The sequence below is a fragment of the Balaenoptera borealis genome, assembly GCF_965194805.1.
Source record: "Balaenoptera borealis genome assembly, chromosome: 9".
NCBI classification, from domain to species: Eukaryota; Metazoa; Chordata; class Mammalia; order Artiodactyla; family Balaenopteridae; genus Balaenoptera; species Balaenoptera borealis.
The window spans coordinates 42,786,815-42,800,581 of record NC_138873.1 but is presented as its reverse complement, the minus strand read 5'-3'; the positions used below and the strand labels follow the sequence as shown (position 1 = coordinate 42,800,581).

The window sequence follows — 13,767 nt, the reverse complement described above, 5'->3', positions numbered from 1 at the left end:
TTAAGCTATAAGAATAACCTGCATATACCCAAGGCAATGCAGTACTCCAAATCAGCCAAATGAACTTCTAACAAATTTGATCTTCTCAACAGTTTGCAGGGACATAAAGAAGCAGTGAAACATGAAACTCGAATAATACTAAGCTGGCTTTGTCTACTAAACACCCGAAAATGGAACAACTTCCCAGCACTATGGAGGAACAAAACACGCAAACTATAATGGCAGTGACATTTTATAATAAATTTAATACTATACTAATAGCTAAAATGCATAATTCATGTTAAAAATGGTTGGGAAGTTCTCTGTTGTTCTTAATTATAAAGTATTTTGTGTTATTTTGGCTATGCCAAGGAATTTGAAGTAATATAAAACAGAGCTATAGCATGTTGGAAGGACATCACCATCTACATAGGACTAAGGTTGGCCATTCTTGATGTAAGCAAAAGGAAAAGCTAGGAGCTTTAAATAATCAGTAATTGACAGGAATTGCTCTATTATGTGGTTCAACTTGATGACATGCCCATTGACTATAGTATAAAGCAACAAGAATACTTTTTCAACCCAGAGTGTTCTCTTTAGGATTCTGCAGTTTCCAATGCTAGGTAAATAATTAGTATTCATTTTTTCAGAAGAGGCAATATTCAGAAAATTTCAGGTTTTTACAGATTACGCACTTTTTATATCCATCACAAACCACCAAATAACAAATGAAAACAAAAAACCTAGCTTTCTCAACTGTGAGGGCCCCAAAATAACAAGTTTAAACAAGTAATGTTAAGCCAAAAATTTTCTCATTATCTGAGGCATATTTGTCTCAATCTGTAATTTTCAAGATATTTTCAAATAATATCTTGGTAAATACATGGAGCGTAGTTGGCCAGTTATCAACATTTGCTCTCTCTCTCTGTGAGCAAACTATATCCTAGACCTGTAAACCTAGATGGTCACAATGGCTAAGAACAAAAAACAAAACAAAACAAAACAAGATAGGCTTTGCTTCCAAAGGTAAGACAATAGAATTAATGAGTATACTGTCTGGGCCCAAATATTTGGAAATAAATGTACCTCATTAATTTGACTTCCATTCTGTAATTAATTTGAAGAAATAAAAGAATGTTAACTCAAGCATTTTAAGATCAAAGAATGGAATGGAAAAATAAAAAAGAATGGAATGGCACATAATTATATATTCTTCTACATATTCATTTATATATAGTCATATCTAAATGTGACTGACTAAAGACTTGGTTAATGTGTAAGAGTAAATTGCATTACGATGCTTCCACAAATGGGGAAAATGCACATTTCAATTAATACAAATATACCTTAAACATCTATAATGTCAGAGAGAGTATGCAATAAATCCTACAAATAAACAAATTAAAAACAATAAATCCTACATGTTTTATCCACCAAAATCTCAATGCCAAAGGGCAAAGTTGACTGTCCTTAATTTGGATCAAGATAACTTTTACTAGATTTACCTCCTGGATATTGTTACCAAATGAAATAGAAATTCCTTTCTTTGTGGTCTATGATAAGAAGTCAGATAATAATGGCTGAGGGAATCTAACCATCTCGTAATTCGAATGGCTTGCAGAACAACTGAAGGAATACACACTAAAGAGTATAACCTCTGTGAATCAATCCAATAAGCGCACACACTTGTTGAATTGGACTAGTGTTTGATTAAATTGATAGATCACTTAATATGGCCAAAAGACAAAGCAGACTGTCCATAAATTCTGACACTCAAACCATTACGTTTTTCTTTTTTACTTCCAGTTTTGAGAATACTCAAATTAGGAGATATAAAAATAATTTATTCAGCAAAATTTGTCCAATGGTTTTCTATCACACAAAGAATAAAATACAAAGACATATACCTCTATGTGATCTGGCCCCAGGCTACTTTCTACCATCAGTCACCTCTCACTATATCTCACAATCACTGTACTCCAGACTAGCAGCCTTCTTGCTAGTCTTAGAGCACACCAGGCACATTCAGGGCACTGGTTGCTCTCTTTGCCTAGAATGTTCTTCCCCTGCTTATCTTCATTCAGAACTATGTTCAAATATTACTTCTTCAGGGAAAACTTCATGACCACTGCATATAATGCAGCATGATCTGTCATTGCCCTCTATCCTCCTTTTTTTTTTTTTAAATAATAGTACATATCCCTACTTGACATTATATTTCCATTTTCTCCATTTCACCCCACTACAATGGCCAGGGACTTGCTTTGTTCACTGATGAATCTCCAGTGCTAAGAACAGTGCCTGGCATATATGTAGGGGTTCGGTAAATATCTGGCAAATCAATAAAAGAATGAAAATCCACTTAATCTACACATTTTGGTTTATATTTTGGGTCACATACCCTAAGCTCTAGATACAGACACAAATATGCGAAGTGTTATACTTTGATAATACAGAAAAATAATATATAGAATTATTAGGAGGGAGTGCTCTTGCCGAGTTACAATGGACTAAAAACAGTCTATTGTCTTTAATTTTAGATCATTGATGACCTTAACCAAATGTGTTCTCAGTAGTAGAGGTAGACTGCACCCAATTGAAAAGAGGAGAGGTAAGGAATAGAGAAGAATAATTTTCTCAGTTTTTGAAGAACTGATTTACCAAGTATCATTTTCATTCTAAAGAACTGAAAGATTAATATTAAAGAATTTGCAATGTCACCTCAAGTGTTATTAATATGTTCATACAAAAACATATATGCTTTGATATTTTTTAGATATGTAATTACTAAGAGTAAATCAGCATACAGCTAAATTAAAATAAGCACAAAATATTCCTTACCTGAATTTCTAGAATCATTTTGTCAATCTCATCTTGTTGGCTGTCTATTATCTACAACATAGGAAATATGTCAGTCTAAATCAAATTGTTTTTTTCCATTGCTTTTTTGGAAGTACCAAATTTCAAGAAAACAAAAGCACAGGGAATTATGAATTTATTTTTTTTAAATCAAAGTGTGCTTTTTTTTTTTAACAAAAGTATTCATACAAAGTATCCTTTAAATAGCCGTATGATTTGGATCACACATATGTAAAACTGCAAACATCTTACTCTAGCTCTTGATAAAACTTTAATCTTTACAATTTATAAAAATAAGTTTGAGACAGATTTTGAATAATTTAGGAAGGAAAAAGATATCCTTTTGTTTTTGCTAAGAAATAATATAACTTCTTTAGTTTGGCTTTTATTTAAATTTAAATTAAAGTTACTTAAATTGCTATTTTCTTTCCTAATAAAAACATTCAAACTAAAAATTCCATAAGCTATTAAATATTAGCAAAAATATAAATCAAATAAACTAGATAAATTATATATCTATGCATGTATCCATATAGTATAGATTTCACTATCGAAGTTCATTATTAAAAGATATATACTGACCTTACTAGCATTCTCATTTTGTTCTCTCAGGTTATCATTTTCATTCTGAAGCTGTTTTGCATCTAACATGGGAAGGCGAATTCCATCTTCAAGGCATCTTTCTACTTTTTGCTGCAAACTGTTTTAGAAAGACATAATTATATGAAGAAAATAAGCTCTCTGTGCTGATTTTGGTAGATGAATGAAGTCTCTTCTTAGGATCTATAATATTTTTTAAGCAAGCAATAATCAAGACCTACAGACAACAGATGACTAAGTTTGAGTACCTATATTTCATACAAGTAAGAAATATAACACAGGCAGATTATCTTTTCAGAAATAGCAAATACGAGACCAGAGTCAAGAGTTGCTTAGTATGTGACAACCTTAGGCCCTGGTGAAGTCCTTCATGACCCTAATCTGAGCTCTGCAATCTAAGCCGTGTTCTTTCCCTCTCCCCCAAAAGGAGAGTTCCTTGATTAAGATGATTATGGTAGGGAGCCTAAGAATATGGATACACGTCTTTTGCCCTTCATTTTTAGTTCAGCAAAAGTTTGTAAAGATAGTTGTTGACTAAATCAGCAGAATTACATTTCTCCTTCATTAATCTAGGAACATTTCTCCTTCATTAATCTAGGAACAATCTAGTTCCTTTTTACAGTAATCTGCATTTCTATCAATAACCTTTCTTATTTCCTTCACCATTTTTACTACCTCCTTTTTGAACTTGGGATCTAGTAGACGAGAGGTCAGTTTCATTGTTTATTCTTTCAGGGAATTCTCTTGATCCTTTCATTAGGAGTGGTTCCTCTGCTTCTTCATTTTACTTGTATTTCTCTGACTGTATGAGTTTAGAAGAAACAGTTACCTAGTGGTCTTGAAGGGCTGTTTTTGTGGGAGCATCCCTGTGTAGCCTGCGTGAGTCTAACATTTTTGATGCGAGGGCTGTTTTTAGTATGGATGCCTGCCACGTCTTTCCTCAGTGTGTGCTGGCCTAACGGGTGTGATTGGTGTTGTGGTGACCAGAGTTTGCACTGGATGCTGAGTGGGGGCCTCCTCTTTGAAAAGCAACAATCTAATATATTTATTCCCTGACCTAACAGTTTCTTATGCTATGCTTGGCAGAGAGTTGCATTTTAGAAGAGGAAACAACAAAAGGAAGCCCCTCTGGTATATTAAGAATAAAAGACGGGGAGCGGGGGTGGATGTTAGCTTTGAGAAAGGAAGAACAGTATTGTTTGGGTTAAAAGAAACTATGCTATTAAAAACAACGACCAAAACCAAAACATAACAGCAAAGACACCTAGGAATAGGTCTACTTTAGCCTGTAATCATACTCAAGAGTTACAGCCTACTAAAAGACACAGACTTGTTATAATGTGGATTTTGATATTTTCATTACTTTTCTACTTTCAAGCATTATGGCTATCGTGTTTTCTCTCTCCCCGCCCACCGCCCAAAAAGAAAAACTGCCATATCTAGTCTGTGGACAAAGAATTGACAGTCCTAAATAGTACAATAAGGGCTTCAGATGTGTTCATAAATAATGGCACCAGAGAAGTTTTTACATATTATGAATGTACTGTACTGATTTGTAATATATTGTTACTTGTCATAAAAGTATTTGCTTTTTCAGTCTAAAAGTAAAAAAATATATTATTTCTATCTCAGAAAAAGTTTTTGTCTCAATTCAGTGTGAAGACACTACTTCTATGTATTTATAACATTTCAAGAAAAATGTTACATTAAAACTATTAAGGTCTCTCATATTAAAAAGAAAACAAAAGAGCCAGTGATGTGGAGGGAAAAATATACTCTGTCATGTAAAAATATCAAGTATTCTTTCATGTATATATTCTCATTTTGTTTACGTTATGAAGCATGCTCACTTAGAAAAGTAATAAATCTCTTTAACGGCAAAGGTACCAACTATTGCATTACTAGGAATCCCGTCCACATATTTTACTTAGATTTTCATTTCTAAATGGAAAAGTTTTCTTATCTCATTTTTAAATCCCCAAAGTTCTTATGTATTCACAAAGCAGGAAACTTGAAATATTATATAAAAACAGATCAATGTAATGATACAATTTATAGTCACATAATACATCTTAAGTTCTTCTGGAACTTAAGGAATACTACATCATATAGCTGAGGAAACTGAAATAACACTCCTACCCCCAAGTCAACTGACACTATAGCCATACAAGTACTGAAGAATTTTAGAAGGCCTTCTTCGGTCCTTTATATCTATTAGAAATCAAGAGAAATTTCTTGGGATGATGTCATCTCAGAGAGTATCAAGATAAAGTTTAGCATATGGAAAATGGATTCTCAAATGCACTATACTAAATCTTTCCAAATCACGAATACTAGGCTCAATGCTCTCCAAAAACCTAATAAAAGAGAAAATCAAAATAAAAGAGAAGGTATAAAATTATATTAAATATGTAAAAGCACACAATGGAACAAAACAAATTATTTTCAGGTGTTCCTAGTTCTACTCATAAAACACAGCTTGAGTTTATGATTGTAATGCCCTATAAAACAGAACAAACGCATTACCTCTTTTCATTTTGTCATAAGATTAAAGAAAAAGATATATGGTTGAATTAATGGAGGTCAGGAAGCTGTTTTGAGACTAGAGAATAGGATATAAGATGTGGAGTAATAAAAAGAAATTAAAGATCAAGAAAGCAGAGAACAGGAGAAAAATAAAGGTAGAGTTTTTTTTGGAGCTGAGATTAGAAACACAGAAGACTGAATTGTCCCAGAAATCAGAGGTTTTCTGCACTGAAATCTAAGGAAAAAAAAGTAGACCAGGCATATTTAAGACTTTGAAAATAGTAGTAAAGCAATATTAACATGGAATTATCAGAAGGATTTTGACTAAAAAAGTGAGTTACATTGAGTTATATATAATTGATAGAAGCATAACGAGTGCCTTTATTAAATTTAGTTTTTTGCTGCTTTGTTGTCTTCTTCTTCAGGATAGTGTTATCTACTTATAGTTGATAATTTATTAAGGTTTTTTAAGTTCTACAAAACAGTGTACATGTAGATGCCTATATAGCATAGTTTTCTAGGTTTTTCATGAATCCAACATTAATTTTCCAGCTTAAATACATTAACAAAATATACTAACAAATAATATTCACTGCAGATCTAACTGTATTAAATTCAGAGAGACCTGTGAGGCAAGAGATATGTGAGTAAACTCGGAAGGTGCATGGCAAACAGCTGCATCTGTTACTCTGCAGTCAGGTGAAATGGGAGCCAATTACTTCACTTTGACATGTCCCATTAAGGAGTGCAGTCCGGCTGCCCCTCTTTTTGTTACTTAGAATTTTTACTTACTCTTTGACAAAGCCATTAGATAAACAGTTTGTGTTAATGCTTCCAGTTTTCAATTGATGTTTTTTTTTTAAAAAAAGATTCTCATCTAAAACCTACTCTTTATCTAAAACCAAGATGTCAGTATGTTGCATCGAATTGTTAAATCACAACTGAGACAACCTGTTTTGATGACAATACTTCTGGTTCTCAATAATACATCTTTAAGAGAAATCATGGAGTACGAATTATAAATTAACATATTTTAAGTGAAATGCTTTATGACAAATAAGGAATAACTTAAAAATAACATAAAAGAATTACTGAGAGTTTTCTTACCTCTGAACTGTAGTTACCAACTCCTTTTCTTTCTTTTTCTGGCATATTAGCTGTGCCTCATTTTCTTGACACTGTTTTTTGAACTCTTCAAGCCTTTTTTCCATTTCTACCAAAGTCTCTTGCAAATTCTTGTTTTTTTCTTCTAGAACTTGCAGCTAAAGAGAAATTTTTTAAAGTTCATGACACAAAGAATATTAAATATGTTCCTACTAGAAATTGATACTGGGTTCTCAAGAATTAATAGACTTATGGTTAAAATTACACTATCTTCATTTCATGGATAGCACTTAACACTTTATCTCTTCCTTTGTGTAAAGGGAGCTGAGAGAATGAGATTACTGAGAAGAGGAGAATAGGGTCAGAAATTTCTAGAAGACAGAGAAAAGTGAATGATCTCAATTTGGGGGTATTTTTAAAATTTTAATTGTGGCAAAATATACCTAACGTCAAATTCACCACCCTAACCATTTTTAAGTGTACAGTTCAGTAGAGTTAAGTACATTCACATTGTTGTAAACTAATCACCAGAACTCTTCTCATCTTTCAAAACAAACTCTCTACCCATCTACCTCTCTGTCCATCTACCTCTCCCCTCAACCCCTGGCAATCACCCTTTGACTCTCTCTCTATGAATTTGACTACTTTAGGTATCTCATACCTATTTTTCTTTATCTTTAATCTATTTATCTTTGTTTTTTTCTTTTTTTTAAATTAAATGTTGTCTCCTTTTCAATTCCTAGAATAATTACTGTAACCATTTTTTTAAAATTTAATTTTATTTATTTTTTTATACAGCAGGTTCTTATTAGTTACCCATTTTATACATATGTCAATCCCAATATTTATCTTTGTGATTGGCTTATTTCACTTAGCAAAACGTCCACAGGTTCACCCATGTTGTAGCATGCGTCAGAAAGTCCTTCCTTTTTAAGGCTATATTGTGTGTGTATACATCACGGTTTGTTCATCCATTCATCCACTGATGGACACTTGAGGTACTGTTTGGCTATTGTAAATAATGCTGTTATGAACATGCATTGTGAATAAACACCTGTTTGAGACTCTGCTTTCAATTATTTTTAGCATATACCCAGAGGTGGAATTGGTGGAGCATATGGTAATTCTGTTTTCAATAGTTTTGAGGAACCGTCATATGGTTTTCAATAGTGGCTACACCATATTACATTCCCACCAACAGTGCCTGAGGGATTATAATTTCTCCACATCATCACCAATGCTTGTTACTTTCTGTTTTTTAGATATTAGCCATCCTAATGGGTGTACTATGGTATGAACACATGTTTTAAAATCTATAGTCCTCTCTGTTCCTGCTCAAACTCCTGTGGGTCCTTCTTCAGTTCCTTCATGACATCACCCTCTGTTAGTTTTACAATTTATAAATTAATGTAAACAGAGATTGTATTATAGGTCTAGAGTCTACAGAATAATGATACTCCATGGATTAGATCAATGATTCTCAACTGGGAGCCATCTCCCTCCACTCACCCCAGGAGACATTTGGAAACGTCTGCTGACACTTTTGGTTTGGGGGAAGGGAAGGAGCAGCACTACTGGCATCCAGTAGGTAGAGGCCAGAAATGTTGCTAAGCATCCTCTAATGCACAGGACAGAATCCCACAACAAAAAATTACCTCACCTCAAACGTCAAGAGTGCTAAGATTGAAAATCCCATGATTCGTAAGATTTTGAGAAAAGACTGAAGAGTAGGTTTAATGGATTTACAAGTAAGGCTTCAAGAGGATAGGCCTCACCAGAGTTAGTAGAAAGACTTTGGATGAGGTACTGGTAAGAAAGGAAAATGGTCAGAAGAGAAGTTAGAGGAGTGAATGGAGGTCATAGATTAAAGTATAAGAAATAATTTATAGAAAGATTAAGAAGAATGATGAAAGCAAAACAAGTATCTGGAAAGATGGTCAAAAAAAGGTCTTGTTAAGCCTTGGTGGATCCCAGAGAATACTGGGAAAAGTTGGAACTGAGGTGCATGAGTGTGTGTGCATGCGGTGGGGTGTTACTGGTTTAGAAACTACCTTTTAGAGTAGAACAGTAAGTGAGAGAGTTAAGACAGATTCATTAGGAAGGAAACCGCATATTAATTAAGAACAAGAAAGATCTATTCATGCTCAGATGAACAAAGTTTCTAATTAAAGTTAATTCTAAAAACAACAATTAAGCACACAGATTTAACTTACAATTAGCCAAATATACAACTAAAATTTTAAATTATAAAAATTTACAAAATGAATGAAAAATTATAAAAATGAAATGTCTAAAGAGTCAACTTAAAAAAGAATATGTTTCCCTCTCATTTAAAGATCAGCATTTTATTTCATGTTACCTGTAGACTCTGACTCTGTACATCATCAAGAGTTGGAAGATCAGCCAGATACTTTTCTAAGGTCTCAATTCTTCTCTGCTTTTCTTTATTCTGTTCAGATTCCTTCTGGCATTTCTTTTTCAGGCTACTGATGTATCTATCTCTGGTTTTAAGCTAAAGAAAAAGATTATGAATCTTCAGTGGTTTTGTCAAAAAACAGTAAGATCAAAACCAACATTCTAATCTTAGGCATCACTGAATTCACCAACAGTTCTAGATATAGTTAACACCACTTCCAACTTAAGTATGATTTATCTTATTTCATAGATTCTAAGATTCACATTTTTTCAAATTCTTGTATCACTGAAATCAAGAGTTTTGAAATTTTTATTTGATTTTACAGTTGATGATATCCTATAAACTGCAGTCAGCCAGGCAGCAGTAATGATGTAGTTTTTATTGCCTGCACATGTGCAAATTTGGTCAAGGTTATTCATATCTTTGTCATTTCAACAGTATTATGTACATGTTGAAAGCGTGTTGAGTTTAAATCATATTTTAAATACCTTTGAAATGTTACATTATAATTTGGCATTGAAAAATGTTATTGGGTACCCAGAAAGACAGTTTCAGGGAACAACTGAGAAATCAGTGAAGCAAGTATTCATCTCTGGAAGGATGACTCTAATTTCTTATTTATTGCAAAGTTATACGCAATGTTTTACGTGAATTAAGAAAGGAAGATATCTATAAGTAATTAAAGCTGTTTTGTAACTTACAGACTTACAAAGGAATCGCTTATCATGTACTAAAGCAAAGCAATCAAAGCCAGGGCACTTACCAAAATTACCAAATACTTAGGAACAAATAATGGGACTAGTGAGACTAATTCATACCTTAAGCAAGACTATTGTTAAGGCATTGTGTCAAACTGAACTTGCATTATATTCTCTTACTATATGAAATAAAGATGTGCCTTACCATTAATGTCATCTTAGGACTGATGAAATATGCTAATTGAACACCTACTATGGAATATATACAATTCATGATCTTTAGTAAATCCCAATTTGTGTAGGTTGAACCTCAGACTTTTATGTACTATTTTTTTTTCACCTTTCTACTTGAAACATACGATCTTTAAATTTTGTAGATATACTATCTCTAAAGCTCTTTCATAAGATCAATTAAAAACAATGTATACACAAATAGTTGCCTAAAAAGTAAAGTCCAGACTCACATTTACTTTAATTTACCAGTCTTCCAAACATTTAACATTCTTTCAGAAGCTTACAGGGTTCTAAAATATCTTTATAGCCTTTTCTCATATTCACCAGGGAAATAAGTACGAGTAATTAGTAGTATAATGGATTACTCTTTCAAATTTTATTAAAGCTAATGCTTGTCCACAATCTAGTTTCTTTCATGCCTTATCTAACTTATTTCAGGTCCAATGTATAACAATTTTTATTAAAACAATTTCAATTGGAAAAACAAAACACAAAACAAATATACACTACCAAATGTAAAACCGATAGCTAGTGGAAAGCAGCCGCATAGCACAGGGAGATCAGCTCCGTGCTTTATGACCACCTAGAGGGGTGGGATAAGGAGGGTGGGAGGGAGGCTCAAGAGGAAGGGGATATGGGGATATATGTATATGTATAGCTGATTCACTTTGTTATAAAGCAGAAACTAACACACCATTGTAAAGCAATTATACTCCAATAAAGACGTTGAAAAAAAAAAAGAAAAAAAAAACCAATTTCAATTGGAAAAACAAATGACATCGCATTTCATCTATTCATTACGTCAATAACGTTAGGATTCACTTAGTTCCTTGGGTAAGGAGCAACAATGGTACAACAGACAAAACCTTTTATTGGTGCTTTCTTAGGACTAAAATCAAGTGTGCTGGTGTGACAATTTAACTTTTGATCTATCAGAACTCACAGACTGTTGGCCCTGGTCGTGACCTGAAAGACCATATAATCCTGCTCTTGCCTTAGCACATGACCCTGTAAATTACAGAAGTAAACATAACTAACCAGCCTATTTTTACTACATGCTCCGTAATTTACACTGAATTGTTTGTGTCTTAAATGTGACATAATTGTTTAAGTGACATAACTGTGTCCTCAAAAAGCAACCACTAGAATAAGTTAGTCATGCTGTCTTCTTCTATGCAAAGGTGTCCTAGGTTTCTTCTTTTTCTTTGGTCAATTCTCTTCTTTGCTATCATGTCAAGCTTGCTGCTCTTGATCACAAATCTCGGCCAACACTCTCCTATTGGATACCATCTCTGTTATTTGTGGCCACAAGCTGATCACACATTATTACTGGATCTTGGTTTTTTTTGGGTTTTTTTCCAGCTCTGTTCACTGATGAGAAGCTCTTTATTTTTTGTTTTTTGTTTTTTTAACTTCCAAGTTTTATGTTGTTGCAGATTAGCAGATTAACAGAGGTTACTGAATTCTGAACTCCAGTAATTACCTACAGGTAAATGAGGCATCACTAATAAATCTTTCCTATTCTAGTTATAAAAAGTGAAGTTTTTCTTTCAAGGAGGTATTATGCAATACTGAGATCATTCCTAGAAGGCAATTCCCCATTTTAGAAGAGGTTTACAAACAGGTTTATTTTTCTTCATTTTAAATACAATTATTAGAACAAAATAGATTAGGGAGAAAATGTTTTCCACTAAATTTTTATAAATTATTATTAGAACCAAGGCATCAGCTGGAGAGTTAAATTGTCTTGAATTTTACTTCCAGCTTTTCAACAACTTCTATCTACATGCAACTGGACAAATTACTTAACTTTTCTCAAAATTTCAGTAACCTCATTTTTTAAAAAATGGGGTATAGTATATACCTCATAGGGTTTCTGTGACACTAGGACTGAATAAGAAAATGCATTTAATGTACATTAACATACTATCTGGCGCATAAAAGAAAGTGCTCAACAAAGAGTAACTTCCCTTGTTATTCTTACCACATTAAATGTTTTTCTGTCTTAGAATCAGTCTTGATCAGGGTTACTGAGAGTAAATGCAGAAGGAAAACAATGCAATCTAATCTCATGTGGGCCCAGGGTGCTGTTTAGTTGATGCATTATCAATGAGTCTAATTTTCTAGCATCTACACTCCCTTCAAGAACTCAAGTCATCTCCATGTCCTCTGACACAAAGTCTACCCTCTACATTAACCCCACTCCTCAAGTTCCACTGGTATAGACACTTCCATTCTTAATTGTCTCACTTCACAGAGAGGCTATTTCTCTTCTTTTCCAAGAGAAACTCTTCCACCTTGGCATCTGTTATCAACATTCTCCTATTTCTCCTTAGGAATTTGGTCCATCATGCACCCATTCTGACATCTTCGATATCTCTAATTATTCTTTCCCTAGTCCTTTGTTGGGGTTATCTCATTCCCTTCTCTCCCTTCGTGGCAAAAATCACCTGAAAGCATTTGTTCATTCATTCATTCATTATGCCAGGGACCATGGCTGGTGCTACATATGCTACAGTGACACATTCAGATACATCCCTGCCTTCACAAAACTTACAGAGGTATATAAAAAACACAGCAACATTCAAACTTGTGCTGAGAACAAAATGCTTTAAGCATGTATAAGATGGGGTTGGAGGGAAAATATATTTAAGTTGAGACTTGACAAAATATTGATAAATAGGTGACTGGGGAGCAGGAAAAGAGAGCCAAGTATTCATCAGGCAAAGAGGACACTTTATGTAAAGAACCTATACCAGAAACAAGGTCTGACCTGCTTAACAACTGTAAGACACTATACCAAGACACAGTGTACCAGGGGGAGACTGGTAGAGCCCAAGGCTATATAATTAGGCAGGCTCTTTCAGGTCATAGAAAATATTAAATTCTTATTTTAAAGACAATGAGATGGCATTAGTGGGTTTTAACCAAGTAAGAAAAATGACTGGATCTTCATTTTAAAAGGTTCATTCCTCCATACTATTAGGAATGGATCTGCAAGGCTGTTGAGCACCTGGAACTCTCACTCATTGGTAGTGGAAGTGTTAAATGGTACACACACTTGGGAGAACCTGGGTAGTTTCTTATAAGTTAAACATCTACACTATGAACCAAATGACCTAGAAATTCCACTATTAGGAATTTATCCAAGAGAAATGAAAACCTATGTATATAAAATAAAGTCTAGTACAAGAATGTTCACAGGAGCCTTATTCATAATTTTCCCAAACTGCAAACAATCCAAATATCCACTAACAGGACAATAGATACATTGTGAGAGATCTATATAATGGAATGCAACTCAGGGATAGATAGGAACAAACTACTGATACGTGCAACAACGTAAATAAA

The 13,767-nt window shown here is 33.6% G+C and overlaps 1 protein-coding gene across 9 annotated transcripts in view; it reads right to left on the bottom strand.

Annotated features, from left to right (window-relative positions):
- CEP85L (centrosomal protein 85L) overlaps positions 1-13,767 on the bottom strand; it is a 217,855-nt gene that overhangs the window by 29,175 nt on the left and 174,913 nt on the right. For all 9 annotated transcript variants that reach the window (XM_082406137.1, XM_082406138.1, XM_082406139.1 and 6 more), the window contains 4 exons: positions 9,428-9,580; positions 7,072-7,226; positions 3,421-3,538; positions 2,821-2,871 (listed from right to left, as the gene is read on the bottom strand). In XM_082406137.1, coding sequence (XP_082262263.1) covers positions 2,821-2,871; positions 3,421-3,538; positions 7,072-7,226; positions 9,428-9,580 — 477 coding nt within the window. The remainder of the gene's footprint in view (positions 1-2,820; positions 2,872-3,420; positions 3,539-7,071; positions 7,227-9,427; positions 9,581-13,767) is intronic.